General features: G+C 41.8%; 1 protein-coding gene across 1 annotated transcript in view; it reads left to right on the forward strand.

The window, feature by feature from the left end:
* The first annotated feature begins 3,464 nt into the window (after window positions 1-3,464).
* LOC143294331 (uncharacterized) overlaps window positions 3,465-17,500 on the forward strand; it is a 24,818-nt gene continuing 10,782 nt past the window's right edge. Inside the window, exons 1-6 of the mRNA XM_076605782.1 lie at window positions 3,465-3,565; window positions 5,673-5,995; window positions 7,705-9,077; window positions 11,616-11,952; window positions 15,793-15,900; window positions 16,946-17,167. Coding sequence (XP_076461897.1) covers window positions 5,899-5,995; window positions 7,705-9,077; window positions 11,616-11,952; window positions 15,793-15,900; window positions 16,946-17,167 — 2,137 coding nt within the window. The 5' untranslated portion in view covers window positions 3,465-3,565; window positions 5,673-5,898. The remainder of the gene's footprint in view (window positions 3,566-5,672; window positions 5,996-7,704; window positions 9,078-11,615; window positions 11,953-15,792; window positions 15,901-16,945; window positions 17,168-17,500) is intronic.

The following is a 17,500-nucleotide window of genomic DNA, read 5'->3' on the forward strand; positions in this document are numbered from 1 at the left end:
TTAGCCGTTTTCTCTGGATCTAGATAGATGTACAAGTTTAGTCACACCGGGTTGATATGCTCGATTCAATTTCTTTTTTATGTTCATTCTAGTTTTATAGTTTTAAAGTTGATATGAAAATTGAGTATTTTGTTAAACTAATAACATGTAGAGCCAAGTAAAATTACTTCTAAACATCGTATGAAGTGAAAAAGACTTCATTTTGAGAAAAGTCAAGACTGGAAATTTTTACTTTTTATCAGTTCAAGGGTATTAACTCTCATGGTTTATGTTTTTTTAACTGTGAATTCCGACTGATTCCGTGGATGATTTTATGGCAGTTTGGGGCATAATCCAGTAAGTGATGAGGCGTTCACAAATCTTTCTCTGAATAAATATTTAACGGTCTCCTTCTCCAACTTTCCATCACATGTTATCGTGTATTGTCGATTGAATATAGGATTGAACGGGCAGGTCAACAACTTAAAAAAAAATAAAAAAAAAAGGGAGGGAGAAAGAAGTAGAGGCGGAGAGAGAGAGAAAAGGGGAGAGACGGATAGAGAGAGAGAGAGACAGAGAGAAAGACAGAGAGAAAGATTGAAAAAACAGACTGAAATACAAACAGGCATACACAGAATCAAACACACAAACAAGAGACAGACTAACAGACAGACACACGGACACAGACACAGACTGACATACAAACCCGCAGACAAACAAACACACAGACACAAACAGGCAGGCAGACACACACACACAGACACAGAGACAAGAGGCAGGCAGACCCAAAGTCAGCGACAAAGATGGAGAGGCAAGAAACCTAACCTGGTCGTTATGGACATAGTGGAAAGCTGATAAAACTGGACAACAAGGAAAACGCTGGATGAGGATTGGAGGAAAAGAGGGGAGGAGGGGGAGGAGGAGCAGGAGGGACAGGAGGGGGTGCGTGAGTGGGGGAATGGGGGGAGGGGGGGAGGATTGCGCGTTGTGAGGACTTCAGACGGGGGGGGGGGGGGGGCCGGGAAGGGAGACTGGATCATTTGTTTCAATATCCCTACCTCCACCCACTCCGCCACCCCCACCCCAACACCCGCGCACCGGTCACATGCGCGCACGATCTTCAAAAGCTGCCAGCCCTTCTGAAGTACTATGCCAACAAACAGCCAATCAATACACACCAGCGTGACGTCATGGTGACCTGGCCAATCGCAAGACGCCATCGGGTAGATCAGTGGCCCGATGCTTGCATCGACAGCATACAGCTGTGTGGTGTGTGTGTGTGTGTGTGTGTGTGTGTGTGTGTGTGTGTGTGTGTATTTTTTGTATTTCTTTTTATCACATCAGATTTCTCTGTGTGAAATTCGGGCTGCTCTCCCCAGGGAGAGCGCGTCGCTACACTACAGCGCCACCCATTTTTTGTATTTTTTTCCTGCGTGTAGTTTTATTTGTTTTTCCTATCGAAGTGGATTTTTCTACAGAATTTTGCCAGGAACAACCCTTTTGTTGCCGTGGGTTCTTTTACGTGCGCTAAATGCATGCTGCACGCGGGACCTCAGTTTATCGTCTCATCCGAATGACTAGCGTCCAGACCACCACTCAAGGTCTAGTGGAGGGGGAGAAAATATCGGCGGCTGAACCGTGATTCGAACCAGCGCACTCAGATTCTCTCGCTTCCAAGGCGGACGCGTTACCTCTAGGCCATCACTCCACATGGTGTGTGTGTGTGTGTGTGTGTGTGTGTGTGTGTTGCTGAACGGAGAAAGTTGGCTCCGTGGTTATGGTTGTGGTCGTTGTTTTTGGCGATGATGTTGATGATGATAGTGATGATGATACTGGGTTGTCGTAGAGTGTCTTTTATTTATTGGCGGTATTGTTGTTTGCTTTTGTTGTATGACTGGAAATTTGAATATGACCAAAAGGGTAAATGAAATAAAGAGCGAACAAGCAGCAAGTGCTATTGTTACTCTCAGTTTAAGTCATTGCAGATCGGCGCTTCTCATCATACTGCATACAAATAACTATATAAGATGTACAGAAAAATAACCCATTTGAAACGAAGCCATGAGTTCGTTCCCATCCTCACATTTGGCATGTACACACAGTAGAAACAGTGCAAGAAATGTGAAAACACGAACAGCATTTATTCCACACCAGACAACGCCTATTGGTCTGGAGAATGCTTCACGAAACAGGACAAAACGAAACTGAGTAAATACATTGCTATCTCGATATGTCTGGTTTGATTGGAGTCCGAATGAGGCCTTTGTTATTGTTGTTTGTTTGTCTGTGTGTTTGATTTTTGTTGGCGATTTCTTTGGTTGGCTGGTTGGTTTTATCTTGAATGAATCTATTGGGAACATTACTCACAAAGTGATTTTTTTTTTGGTGCAGTTCTGATTTGCAGTTCTAGCACTTGGTAGTGTATTGGTCTTGTTGCTGTTTTATTTATTTGTTTCTTTGTTGTTGTGTGAGTGATGTTTCGAAACACCCATGTATTATAATTATAGACAGCCACCAACGCAAATTCATATTGAAGAATTTTTAATAATCATGCCGCATCTTTCTGACATGGTCGCTATTTCTGATGTTTGCTGTTGGCGTGTTTGTTATTGTTTTGGTGCATTAAAAAAAAAGATTCATGTTGTAAAGACCGACTGTCATAAAGTAAGATAGAAGCATTAATGATGGCCATATCGCATACTTCAATGCTGTTGCTGTTATTTTCTAGTTTATGTTGTTGTGCACTGTTGAACGAATCGATACATCACCACCTAATGTTGGTTACATAGGTTGGTTGTTGGTTATTGATTTTTATTTGATTAGCTGGTTGGTTGGTTGGTTGGTTGGTTGGTTAGTTAGTTATTGAGTGAGTGAGTGAGTGAATTAGTTAGCTACTTAGTCAGTTAGCTAGTCAGTTAGTTAGTTAGTCAGTCAGTTACTAGTCAGTCAGTTTGTCAGTTAGCTGGTTAGTTAGTCAGCCAGTTAGTTACTTACTTACTTACTTAGTCGGTTGGTTGGTTGGTTGGTTGGTTGCTTTTTCGGCACGTCTCTACCTAGTGTCGACACATCACCACATAATGTTAGTTACGTAGGTTGGTTGTTGGTTATTGATTGTTAGTTGATTAGATGGTTGGTTGGTTGGTTAGTTAGTTAATTAGTTATTGAGTGAGTGAGTGAATGAGTTAGTTAGTTAGTAAGTTAGCCAGTTAGCTAGTCAGTCAGTCAGTTAGTTAGTCAGTCAGTTAGCTGGTTAGTTAGTTAGTAAATAGGTTGGTTGGTTGGTTGGTTTTTCGGCAAGTCTCTACCCAGTGTCGACACATCAACATGCTGCGAACTGAGCAGCGTTATTCTTCAAAATCGCTCCTCTGACTTTGTCACATCCCACCTGTTGGAATATTTCTTTTTCTTTTTAATAAAACGTGAAGGATTCACGGGTCCAGGCGCAATAAAAGGCAGGAGCGGAGTGACAGACGAGACTCGTCGACTGTCGCGAGTCCGTTCCTTCCTTTGAGAGTGAGAGTGATGATCGTGGTCATTATCTCTGTGCAGTTGTGAAAGATACCATCACGCCTGTGTTTGAGATTTGGTAAGCAAAGTTACTTTTCTGTTTCTTTTCGTTCATTTAGTTAATTAGTTATTATTGATTCCATATGCAGATGGACATAACAGGACTCTCTTTTTTTCTTTTTTTGTGTGTGTACTGTTTTTAGATGCACCAGAGTGATTTTTTACTCACTTGCGTAAACAAAGTGAGTCTATGTTTTAACCCGGTGTTCGGTTCTCTCTCTCTCTCTCTCTCTCTCTCTCTGTGTGTGTGTGTGTGTGTGTGTGTGTGTGTGTGTGTGTGTGTGTGTGTGTGTGTCCGTGTCTGTGTGTCCGTGGTAAACTTTAACATTGACATTTTCTCTGCAAATACTTTGTCAGTTGACACCAAATTAGGCATAAAAATAGGAAAAATTCAGTTCTTTCCAGTCATCTTGTTTAAAACAATATTGCACCTTTGGGATGGGCACAAAAAAATAAAAAAAGAAGCCTAATTATATGCAAACTGCATTTACTGTTATATTTATATTTTTTGTATTCTCTAAACTTGGCACTTTGACCTCTTATTCTGACACAACAAGAGGAGTCATTATTATCATTTTTTGTTCAAACAGGAACTTCTTTTACTAAGCATGGAATTTTTATTTATTTTGCAAACGTTTTGGTGCAGAAAGTAAAAAAGGGAAATTACTCTGTAATTAATGCTAGGGGACTTAATTTATCACAAGTGAGTCTTGAAGACCTTGCCTCTCTTGTTTAAAATGCTTTACAATAGCACATTGATGCCAAGCTTTAGCGATATGTTGCATCGGCTTTAACAAGACAACTTGATTTAGTTTAACTCTCAAATGTTTGTATTATGTTTGGAAAGTAAAATATCTATACAATATTAAAGTTGTGAATTTTGGTTTCGTTTGAATTGGCAATTCAGAACGTCTTAAAGTCCAACCTGAATTTTCTTGTATTTTCGTGTGATAAATACTTTGTGTTTGTTAAAAATTATTTCGAGTCATCTCTAAATTAAAAACAACAACAACATATTTTGATTCTCTTTAAAGACTATTACGAAAAATATTATTTGAAATATATCAGTATCACATTTCTATCTATCTATCTACATGCATATATATATATATATATATATATATATATATATATATATATATATCGATATGAACAAAATTGTTTCATAATAACTGACTGCTGGGTTTACTCAATACTTTTAACTTTCAATATGTTTCGCATCCTAGACCCACCCATTCAGAGTTATTCTAGATTTCATATATAAGTTCACACATAAGACATAGTGCACGTGCTATTGTCTTCAGAACATACAAGATAAGACGCAGGGACCATTGGTTTTTTATCGCGAACGCTTCTGGAAGTTGTATTTTGTATTCATTTTGCAGTGGTAAATGACTTTTAGCATCGAGAAACGTCCGCTTCCGTTCAAAGAAACAGCACTGAACAAACTATAATAATTAAAAAAAAACAAAAAAAAACCAAAAAACAAAAAACAAGTTGATTTTGAGGACAACCATATTGTGCAGTCACAGATGACAATTGTACGCAGCACTGTCTTTCCACCACCACTGCGACAACTGGTACGACCGCAACGATTATTTCTGCTACTACCGCGACTACTGCTGCTACTACTACTACTACTACTACTACTACTACTACTACTGTTGTTGTTGTTGCTGCTGCTGCTGTTAAACTACCACTTCTACTGACACTTATCATGATGTTGAATTTGTTGTTTTTCTAATTCTTTCTTCTTCTTCTTCTTCTTCTTCTTCTTCTTCTTCTTCTCGTCCTCCTCCTTCTCCTCTTCCTCCCCCTCTTCCTTCTCCTCCTTCTTTTTCTGATCATCATTACTATCATTGTTACTGTTCAATTCTATTGTTACTTCAGTGTTCGTGTGTTTCTTTATCACCAGATCATTATTATTATTATCATTATTACTGCTCAGTTTCATTGTTACTTCACTGGTCGTGCATTTCTTTATCACCGTGTACGACTCTGCCTACGATGACCAGTCCACTGTTTTTCTGCTCACCATCCCTCGTCATCTTGTAGGAAACGCTCGATACGTTTTGCCATGACCAAAAAACCAAAAAAAAACCCACCCATGCTGTTATATTTTGCAGACGGGAAGACCACTGTGACGCCACGTATAAGACACAGGAACGAAGCACACGTCTGCAACGACATCCTTTCCATCCATCTGACCTAATCTCGTTTCCTGTTCTGACGTCACCGAGTCCTCCTGGGCTTCTCTGAGTCTCTTACGTCAACAACACGTCATCGATTCTTGGCTGCTTTTATCTATTTACTCGTTTGGGTTTTTTTTATAGTGAAGAGGGAGCATTGGTGATGTCGGTGATGAGGTATTTTCTGCGTCGTGACATCGGCAGTGGTTGGATGGTGCTACTCACTTTTATTTCGCAAGTGGCCTGCGGAATAATGTCTGGTAGGCTCTCTGTATCTCTGTCTCTCTGTCTTTGTCTCCCCCCCCCCCCCGACCCCCCAGACCCCCCCTCCCCCCCCCCCCCCCTCTCTCTCTCTCTTAGGAGTTTGAGCTCTGCTGATGTTATTGTTGTATGAAATGATTATGTCCCTTGTCTACAGGGCTTAACTGCTGAATGGACAATGTAGTATGTCAGTGTCAGTGTATCTCTGTCTCTGTCTGCCTGTCTGTCTGTCTGTCTGTCTGTCTGTGTGTCTCTCTATCCCTCTTAGGAGTTTGAGCTCTGCTGATGATAATGTTCAATGAAATGATTACCTCCCTTGTCTAAAGGGTCAACTGCTACATAGACAGTATAGTATGTCAGTGTCAGTCTGTTTGTCTGTCTCTGTCTCTCTGTCTCTGTCTCCCTGTCTCTGTATCTCTCTCTCTCTCTCTCCCTTAGGAGTTTGAGCTCTGCTGATGATAATGTTGAATGAAATGATTACCTCCCTTGTCTACAGGGCTTAACTGCTACATGGACAATATAATATGTCAGTGTCAATGTCTCTCTGTCTCTGTCTGTCTGTCTTCCTCCCCCCCCCCCTCTCTCTCTCTCTTAGGAGTTTGAGCTCTGCTGATGATAATTGTTGAATGAAATGATTACGACCCTTGTCTACAGGGCTTAACTGCTACATAGACAATATAGTATGTCAGTGTCAATGTCTCTGTCTGTCTGTCTGTCTCTCTTAGAAGTTTGAGCTCTGCTGATGATAATATTGAATGAATTGATTACCTCCTTTGTATAAAGGGGTTAACTGCTACATAGACAATATAGTATGTCAGTGTCAATGTCTCTGTCTGTCTGTCTCTCTCTCTTAGAAGTTTGAGCTCTGCTGATGATAATATTGAATGAATTGATTACCTCCCTTGTATAAAGGGGTTAACTGCTACATAGACAATATAGTATGTCAGTGTCAGTGTCAGTGTCTGTTTGTCTGTCTGTCTGTCTGTCTCTGTCTCTGTGTTCATATCAAAACAGTTTTCTTTCATCACGCAATGTTCGCCAGTGTCAAATTTCTGTGCCTAACGAGCAGCCAATCGTTTCTTAGTTGTATGGTTTCATCTTTTTGCAAGTCAGAGATATTTGACAAAGAGATTATTCTTTTGCTGGTTCTTTTCCTTTTCTTCGTTATTTCCTTCTCGTTTATTATGAATTCCTTAGTACAAGTGAAGAGCTCTTTTGTCATTATAAAAATATCGTATATGATAAAAGTACAAAAAAAGAAGAAAGTGGGATATAATTATGAATCGAACTCATCAACGACAGTGACTATGGTCTTTTTTTTTCCATTTCAATGAAATGTACATCACTAAGTTAATTAAGGCAATGCAGTTAGGAGGCATGGACAATAACAATACACGAATAATCATATGTCAGTAATAAATTGAAAAATATCCAAAACAAGTACCGTGATAATACTCATCGACATGTTTATGACTTAAAATTTTACTTTCTTAAACATAACCGCCACGTCCCGGTGGTATTCGAAACGGCAGTTATGCTGAACAATGCAGGAAACACAAGGTTTTCAATCTCGTTTTGTAAAGACCAGTTCTCTTGACTTGGGTTCAGTTACGTGCGTTATGACTTAATGCTTCAAATTAAACTGAAACGTAACATCGCATGAGTACTTCTCATACCTTATACCGTTTTTTTGTGGGTTTTTTTGCAGAAGAGAAATGGCTGGCGAGTCCACGGAATTCCCTCAGCTCTTGGGATCAAGACATGCAGCAAGTACGTCACAGTGGACAAGCCCCAGAAAGAAAAGCGGCCAGTGCTTCAGCAATGGCAGTTCTTAACGCAGGGCACCGACCTAATTTTTTCACCGATGAACTGCTGACAGCTTCCAGTTACAGAAAAGGTATGGCCAACCACCCTCCAAAACATAGTCGGAATCTGATGCAATCTACCAGACCTCATTTCCTCTTTGACACTAAACCTTCAGACTCTGAGCTTAGCCGTGTTCGTGATCTCTATTACAACAGCAGGAACAGTTACACCGATCTGTTATCACTCTTTCTTTTGAACGGACCGTCTGCCGTTACTAAGAGACGAACGGTTTTGGGAGACGATGGTCTGGACGAAGCTTTGCTTCAGACGGATGGGGTCTCACGCTCGCTCACCAGATCAAGCCTCAATCCAAGACATATGCAGGGTTGGGGACCCGCAGAAGCCATCAGTGGCAGGCAGTTCCCCAGCGTTGAAAGGCCTTATAAAGACAGTGTAGCGCGGACAGGTGATTCGGTTGCTGATACCGTCGCAGTCAACGCCGATCAACCTTTGCTCAGCGGAATATCCGCAGACTGGATGGAAGCGAGAGAAAACGGTCGTCAGACAAGTTCCAGTCACGCACCACATCGTTCTCTAGACCTCTTCAGGAGGCTTCAGCGCCAGGAAGCTGACCCCAACGTTCGCTACGACGACTACCCGACGCCCAGCCCGCCGGTCCAGAACGTCACACTCCACCCCACACCGCACACCCCCGCCACCCCGAAAGCCACACTACAAGTCCCAACAGCGGGCCCTCACAAACTGCCCCTCGTCCCTACACTGGCGCCCCTTCGGCTGACTTCCTCCTCAGCAGCCGGTGTCCAATCAGGGTATAATGTTTTCCCTTCCGAATTCCCTTTTGGTACCCCCAGTGATCCCAACCAGACACATTCAGCGATGTCGCTCGGTCAAGGGGGCTCGTCTTCCTCTGAGAATCTGATCCCCAACGTGTTGGTTCATGCAAGAGACTTTGTTGTTGGAGACACAGATTCTTTTGGTGCAGTTCTCGGGGCCACGCAGCCTGAAGACACGGTGTCTCTTGCAGCAGTTTCTGGAGGGGCGCAGCACTCCGAGCTAGCCTGCTTGCAGTACGTGAGCGTGGAGCATGATCTCCCTTGCGGAACACGTCAACGTCGTGACGTCCTCGACAAGCAGCACCTTACGTTGCTGCTGCAACAACATGGCGGCTCAGCCTCCTCCCCCTTCACCGCCCCCACCCTGCAGGCTGCCTCCAGCAGTTTCCGGAACCTTATGCCGCTAGGTGTCCCTGAAATGGTGAGTCTGGAGTACTTTGCTTCACCTTGACTAGAAACCAAGTGAAGGCAGCGAGAGAGAGAGAGAGAGAGAGAGAGAGAGAGAGAGAGAGACAGACAGACAGACAGACAGACAGACAAGAGAGAGAGAGAGAGAGATACAGACAGACAGAGACATACAGACGGAAAGAGAGAGAGATTTTAAACAGCATACACATGTTGTTATTCTTGGGGCTTGTTTGAACAAGAAAAGTAACTGCATATTAATTTTATGTGTATGATTTTGTCGTTTTTGTTTGGGGTTTTATTTGTTTGTTTGGTATTCTTCTTTTTGTTCGTTTTTTCGTTGGTTGCTTTTATTTGCGGGGGTGAGGGTGGGAGAGGGGGGAGGCAGTGGGATGTTTATTTATTATCCTATAAGGACAAGCAGTTTTTCCATTGGTGCCATGGACAAAAATATATATTGAAGTCATCAAAATAATTTAATACATAATGGTATATTCTGTAGAATCCCACCATTACAAATAACTGCAATGTGTGTGTGTGTGTGTGTGTGTGTGTGTGTGTGTGTGTGTGTGTACGCGCGCGTGTGGGAAGGGCGTATTTTGTGCCTTTTTTTCTGTAGTTCTCCATATCTGCAATGTGTGGTATTGTACTCGTGTATAAAGATTTTGTTTTTCACTTCTGTGCCCTCATGCGCTCTTGTGTAGTATAATGCACTATTAGTATATGTATTGTTTCATGTGAGACGCTTAGTGCCTATTATGATAGGGGGAGTTTGCGCCATATAAGTACAATACATCAATTATCAATTAAACAAACATGTGCATCAAAACATCTCTCAAAAAGAGAGGCAAGGCCTTCAAGACTCACTTGTGATACACTTTTAAAAAAATCTAATCGTTAAAATGTGTTCTGTATCTGTTATTATAAAGCTTCCGGTTAAAAAAAAAAAAAGTCCTGACAGCAGATTCGAACCCTGCGTGTTCAGGTGAGAAGAAACTGTCTTACCCAATACACTATCGTGGCTCCTTAACTGACGTTAAAAAATTTAACATTTAAACATGCGATTGCGCATCGATTGCGGTATTCGCAGTGAGAACGCTGTTCATATCATATTATTCTGGTGTATCTTGGGCATTCAAAAAATCTTTAAGGACAATTAAAAATTCTTTTTAAGTCCGCGATAAAGGAGACGTGGATATCGCCGCAATCACACTGCAAAGTTAGCCGTTTTCTCTGGATCTAGATAGATGTACAAGTTTAGTTACACCCGCCGGGAATCGTATGACACGGTCGATTCAATTTCTCTTTTATGTTCATTCTAGTTTTATAGTTTTAAAGTTGATATGCAAATTTAGTATTTTGTTAAATTAATAACATGTAGAGCCAAGTACAAGTACTTCTAAACGTCGTATGAAGTGAAAAGGACTTCATTTTGAGAAAAGTCAAGACTGGAAATTTTTACGTTTCATCAAGGGTATTAACTCTCATGGTTTATTATTTTTAACTGTGAATCCCGACTGATTTTGTTGATGTTTTTATGGCAGTTTTGGGCATAATCCAGTAAGTGATGAGGCGTTCACAAATCTTTCTCTGAATATTTAACCATCTCCTTCTCCAACTTTCCATCACATGTTATCGTGTATTGTCCATTGAATATAGGATTGAACGGGCAGGTCAACAACTTGAAACAAAATGGCGTCCTTCGCGCTCGCGTGGAATATGAGCACGCGCTTTGAATATGTATAAATATATGTACGCAATTGATTTTTGCCCATGACCTTCAGGGCTCAGCCAACAGATCTATAAAGTCCACTCGTAGTATTGATTTTAGTATTTTCCGAAAAAGACCACTTGGGCGAATAAACATTGTGAAAGCCCTGTACACTGAGAGTAAAACACACAAGCTTTCTGTGTATTGAGTATAATTTCAAAATGTAATGTTTAAGGTGAGAAAGATCAGTTTTAAGCAAATTAACCCCCATAGCATTATTACAGATTAATTACCCCCCCCCCCTTTTTTTTTTTTAACTAGCTGCAACAAAGACATGCACCAGAAATATAACTTCCATGCTTAGCAAAAGAAGTTCCTGTTCGAACAAAAAATGATAAAAATGACTGCTCTTGTTCATGTGTCAGAATATCAGATCAAAGTGCCAAGTTTAGAAAATAAAAAATATAGCTATAACAGTAAATTCAGTTTGCATATAATTTGGCTTTTTTTGTGCCCACCCCAGAGGTGCACTATTGTTTTAAACAATATGACTGGAAAGAAGTGAATTTTTCCTATTTTTTTGCCAAATTTGGTGTCAACTGACAAAGTATTTGCAGAGAAAATGGCAATGTTAAAGTTTACCACGGACTCTCTCTCTCTCTCACACACACACACACACACACACACACACACACACACACACACACACAACCGAACACCGGGTTAAAACATAGACTCACTTTGTTTACACAAGTGAGTCAAAAATCAAACTGACCGTTGTCAATTCTGACATAAACGTATGTACAACAATGTTTTTCTTTTCTTTATTTCTCTTTAAAACAGGACGAACACATCCAATTTAAGTACACCAGAGACCAGATCCAGAAAATGCTGGAGGAACACCACAGACCGAAGTCCCATACTCGCTTCGCCATCCCAAAACTGCCTTCAGAAAACGACAGATCGGCATTTGGGCATACTCTGAAGAACAGACACAGCACCAAGGGACAAAGAGAACGCATGGCGAGCAGTGACTTTGTTCGTGGATCTTCAGAAGGTCTGTCGCAGCTGCCTCTTGCCTTTGTGCAACAAATGGTTCCGGCTCAGTTTTTGCCTACCCCCAGAGATTCGACCCGTCTGAGAAAACGATCGTTCGATGGAGAGGATAGAGAGAGTTACGGTGAGTTAGTTAGCTGTGATAGTTGTGTGTGTGTGTGTGTGTGTGCGCGCGCGCGCGTCCGTGCGTTCGTGTGTGTGTGTGTGTGTGTGTGTGTGTGTGTCCCAGCTTTCCATGCATTCTTCCTTCCTTTCATTCGTTCTTTCATTCATTTTCTTTCCTTTGTTCATGCACTGGATGAAAAAGATGTCTTCTTAAGATGTATTTTGTTTTCCTTGTCTGTCTTTCCTTTCTTTCTTTGTTTTCGTTCTTTCTCCTTTTTTTAAAGTTTTTTTTTCACCCTCTCGTTTTGCCTTGTTTTATGGGGATATCCTCTTTTGATGATTTTATTCTCTCTCGCGTTGTCCTTTCTCTTATTCTTTCTTTTGTTCTTCTTCTCTGTCATTGATTCATTTCCTTCCTTTGGTTGACTCAGTGGTTGATTCAAAGCGTCCGTTTTGTGGTGATTTTCTTTCTCTGTTTGACTTTCATGTTGTTGTTGTTTTTCTTCTTCTTATTCTTCATTTCTTTTTCTTTTCTTTTTTCACCTGGTTCTTCCAGCTGTGATGTTCCCTTCCAGTGCATTTGTCTTACATTTTCTTTCTTTCTTTTCTTACGTTCATTCTTTTCATTTCTTTTCATCCCTCGTTTATACAGTAGTTGTTGTATCTCAAGGTCTGACTAAGCGCGTTGGGTTACGCTGCTGGTCAGGCATCTGCTTGGCAGATGTGGTGTAGCGTATATGGATTTGTCCGAACGCAGTGACGCCTCCTAGAGCTACTTGAAACTGTTATATGCATCGTTTACCTTTTCGTTGCATTTCTTTTCTTTCTTTTGTTTGTTCTTTTTTTCTTTTTGATATCGATAACTTTATCATTATCGTTCCTTCTTTGTGCTTTCTCATCCTTTCTATCATGTACTGGTCCATAGGGGCGTGTCCATGTCGGAGCGCAGTCTATTCTTTCTTTTCTTTTTTCTTCATCCGTTCATTCGTACCGTTCGTTCTTCTAAGCTTCTTTTAACACTCATTCATCCGTTGTTTATGTACTAATTGTTGGCTTTTTTTTTTTTTTTTTTTTTGTCCAGTTTTTTTTTTCGTTCACCCTCCGAAAACGGAGCATAGCTTCATGACAGGGTTAAAACAAACAAACAAACAAACAAAAACAAAAAACAAAAACAAGAGAAGCAAGGCCTTCAAGACTCACTTGTGATACACCGAAAAAAAAAAAAAAACCCAAGCTTTTTATGTATTGTGTATAATTTCAAAATGTAATGTTTAAGATGAGAAAGATCAGTTTAAAGCGAATTAAGTCACCTAGCATTAATTACAGAGTAATTTCCCTTTTTTTACTATCTGCACCAAAACGTTTGCAAAATAAATAAAACTTCCATGCTTAGCAAAAGAAGTTTCTGTTTGAACAAAAAATGATAATAATGACTGCTCTTGTTTTTGGGTAAGAATATCAGATCAAAGTGCCAAGTTTAGAGAATACAAAAAATATTTAAAAAATATAAATATAGCAGTAAATGCAGTTTGCATATAATTAGACTTCATTTTTTATTTTTTTGTACCCATCCCAGAGGTGCAATATTGTTTTAAACAAGATGACTGGAAAGAACTGAATTTTTCATATTTTTATGCCTAATTTGGTGTCAACTGACAAAGTATTTGCAGAGAAAATGTCAATGTTAAAGTTTACCACAGACACACAGACACAGACACACACACAAACACACACACAGACAACCGAACACCGGGTTAAAACATAGATTCACTTTGTTTACACAAGTGAGTCAAAAAACCACGGTCATACACGTAAAAACCCCACTCGTGTACATACGAGTGAACGTAGAGGTTGCAGCCCATGAACGAAGAAGAAGAAGAAGTTTTCTTTGTCTTTTATTTTTCGTTTCCTTTCTTCTTCGTTCGTGGGCTGCAACTCCCACGTTCACTCGTATGTACACGAGTGGGCTTTTACGTGTATTACCGTTTTTACCCCGCCATATTCCATTTTTAGGGGTGTGCATACTGGGTATGTTCTTGTTCCCATAACCCACCAAACGCTGACATGGATTAGAAGATTTTTAGCGTGCATATTTGATCTTCTGCTTGCGTTGACACACGAAGGGGATTCAGGCACCAGCAGGTCTGCACATATGTTGACCTGGGAGATCGGAGAAATCTCCACTCTTTAACCCCCCACCCCCTCGCCCCCCTCACCAGGCGTAGTTACCGAGATTCGAGCCTGGGACCCTCAGATTGAACGTCCAATGCTTTAACCACTCGACTATTGAACCCGTCCTTTCTTTTTTAAATTAATTCCTGACCTAATTCTTTCACTGCACGATTGAAATGTCTCCTTTTCGATGTACTGTTTCTCACGTTCCTTTCGCTTTCTTAGTTTTTTTTTCTTTCTTTCCTTCTTTCCTTCCTTCTTTCCTTTCTTTCTTTCTTTCCTTCTTTCTTTCTTTCCTTCTTTCTGTTCCTTCTTTCCTTCTGTTCCTTCTTTCCTTCTTTCTTTCTTTCTTTCTTTCTGTTCCTTCTTTCCTTCTGTTCCTTCTTTCCTTCTTTCTTTCTTTCTTTCTTTCTTTCCTTCCTTCTTTCTGTTTCTTCTTTTCTTTCTTTCATTCTTTCTGTTCCTTCTGTTCTTTCTTTCTTTCTTTCTTTCTGTTCCTTCTTTCTTTCATTCTTTCTGTTCCTTCTTTCTTTCATTCTTTCTGTTCCTTCTTTCTTTCTTTCTTTCCTTCTTTCTGTTCCTTCTGTTCTTTCTTTTTTCCTTCTTTCTGTTCCTTCTTTCTTTCTTTCTTTCATTCCTTCTTTCTTTCTTTCTTTTGTTATCTATCTGTCTTCTTTCGCCTTGTCCTTTCTTCGTTCCTGCACTAATTGATCCATTGCCCTGTTTGTTTATTTACGTTTCGTTCTTCCCTCCTTTCTATCTTTTCTGTTCTTTTCTTCTTCTTTCTTCCCCTTTTTCGTGTGACCCACTTCTTTCTTACTTTCTGTCTTTACATTCTTTCTGTTCTCTTCTTTGTTGGTGGCGGTGGCGGTGGCGGTGTTAATGTTGTTCTTGGTGGCGATGGTGTTTGTGTTCTTGTTGGTGATGGTGGTGTTGTTGTTATTTTCCTTCCTGTTTTCAAAAACGATGACTCACTTCTTTCTTCTTTTTTTTTGTTTTTTTGTTTTTTGTTGTTGTTTTTTTTTGTTTCATCTCATCTCATCTATCCCTTGACCCGTGGGTGGGTCGTTGGGGCACCATGGATGACTGCCTGGTCAGCTCGCGCCACCTGCCTCGGTCCTCAGCGGCCCTTTGAGTTGTGGCAAATGGCAGGCCCGTCCACTCTTTGATGTTGTCCTCCCACCGCTTTCTCTGTCTGCCTCTCTTCCTCCTTCCTTGTACGGTACCCTGCAGGATGGTCTTGGCTAGGCCGTCTGATCGTGTGACGTGTCCATACCAGCGGAGCTTGCGTTCCTTCACTGTGGTTAGCAGGTCTTTGAATGGGCCAATGGCGTTTTGGACTCTTCTTTTCACTTCCTCATTTGTGATGTGGTCTTTGTATGTAATGTTCAGGATCTTGCGGAAGCATCTCATTTCCAGGGCCTGGATTCTTCTCTGGAGTTCTGCAGTTTTTTGTTTACTTTCTTTAAAACGGTCATACACGTAAAAAGCCCACTGGTGTTTATACGAGTGAACGTGGGAGTTGCAGCCCTCGAACGAAGAATGAGAAGAAGAAAAAGAAAAAGAAGCAGAAGAAGAATACTTTCTTCTTTTTTTCGTCTTTTTTTCCCCCTTTCTTTCTTCTTTCCTTCCTTTCCCACCCTTCTCTCGTGCACTGGTTGATGTAAGCATTGTCTTTTCGGTGCAGCGTGCGAGTACAGTGTGGACTGTCAGCACTTTGACGCCAGTGGTTGCCCTGGAAACCAGACTGAGATGGTTCTGGACGATAACAATTGTCATACTTGTCAATGTAAAGGTAAGGTGTGTGTGTGTGTGTGTGTGTGTGTGTGTGTGTGTGTGTGTGTGTGTGTGTGTGTGTGTGTGTGTAGGAGGGGTGGGGGAGGAGGTATAGTGTGTGTGTGTGTGTGTGTGCGTGCGGACGCGTGTGTGTGTGTGTGTGTGCGCGCGCTTGTTATGACGTGTGTGTGTGTGTGTGTGTGTGTGTGTGTGTGTGTGTTACATTGTATGAATATTTATCAGTATATGGGCGAATGAAAAAAACATGTCACTGTCAGTACCATGACCACCAGCTCTACCCCTACCCCCTCCGTCCTCCCACCCCTTCCGTGAGTTGTATTGTTCGTGCTGAGGACATTATGTTTTCGCAAAAAGATGTCAAGGGTGAGGCGAGGTGGTGGCGGTGGTGGTGGTGGTGGCGGTGGTGTAGGTGGTGTTGGTGTTGTGGTAGTAGCGGTGGTGGTGGTGGTGGAGGTGGTGTTGGTGTTGTGGTTGTAGTGGTGGTGATGTGGTGGTGGTAGCGGTGGTGGTAGACGTGGTGTTGTTGGTGGTGGAGGTGGTATTGGTGTTGTGGTGGTGGTGGTGGTGGTGTTGCTGGCGCTGGAGGTGGTGGAGGTGGTGTTGGTCTTGTGGTGGTAGTGGTGGCGGTGGTGATGGTGGAGGTGGTGGTGATGGTGGCGGTGTTGGTGGTGTTGGTGTTGTGGTGGTAGTGGTGGCGGTGGTGATGGTGGAGGTGGTGGTGATGGTGGCGGTGTTGTTGGTGTTGTGGTGGTAGTGGTGGTGGTGGAGGTATTGGTGATGGTGAAGATGATGATGATGATTTTTTTGTGGCTGTTTGTGTTTCTTCTACTCCTCCTCCTCCTTGTTCTTCTTCTTACCATTATTATTATTATTATTATCATGATGATGATGATGATTAATTATTATTATCATTGTTGTTTTTGTTGTATTATTATTATTATCATCATCATTACATTCCTATTATTACCATCATCATCTTCATCACCACTACCACTACCACCACCATTATCATTATTATCATCATCATCATCTCGTTTGGACAGCCCAGGAGACTGTCAGCGGCTATTGCCAAACATCCTCGCTGTCTTCATCTTCGTCTTCGTCCTCGACATCCTCGTCATCATCGCACGTGCAGGCCGCGCACGTGCACCTGTGCACGCAGTGTCAGCACGTGCGGCACCTGGGAGACGATGTGTTCCCCAGCTACGTGCAGGAGGTGGTGTGTCACCACTCTGACGGCCCCTGCCTCGACATCTCTGGCTATGGTGAGCGCCCTGCAGTGGTGGTAACGTGGCTGGATTGGGGTGGAGGTAGGGGGGGGGGGGGGGGGGGTGTAGATGGTGTGTGGTTGTGGTTGGGTGTGGGTGGGTTGTTGTTTTGGGGCCTTATTCAAGAGACCATGTACCATCGGGCCTGTGGGTAAAGGTGTACCTGCAGGCAAATTTACTTGAGTACAAGGTAAACTGCTCGAGGTTAAGTTGTATCCGATCTTCAGGAACACTCGAGTCCACCCGAGGGTTTTCAAACCCAAAGGGCAAATTTGCCCTTACTTCCTGCCAAGGGTGACTGCCCAAGAAGCAGAGGTAAACATGGTGGAT

Source organism: Babylonia areolata, chromosome 19, assembly GCF_041734735.1.
Source record: "Babylonia areolata isolate BAREFJ2019XMU chromosome 19, ASM4173473v1, whole genome shotgun sequence".
Classification (NCBI taxonomy): domain Eukaryota; kingdom Metazoa; phylum Mollusca; class Gastropoda; order Neogastropoda; family Buccinidae; genus Babylonia; species Babylonia areolata.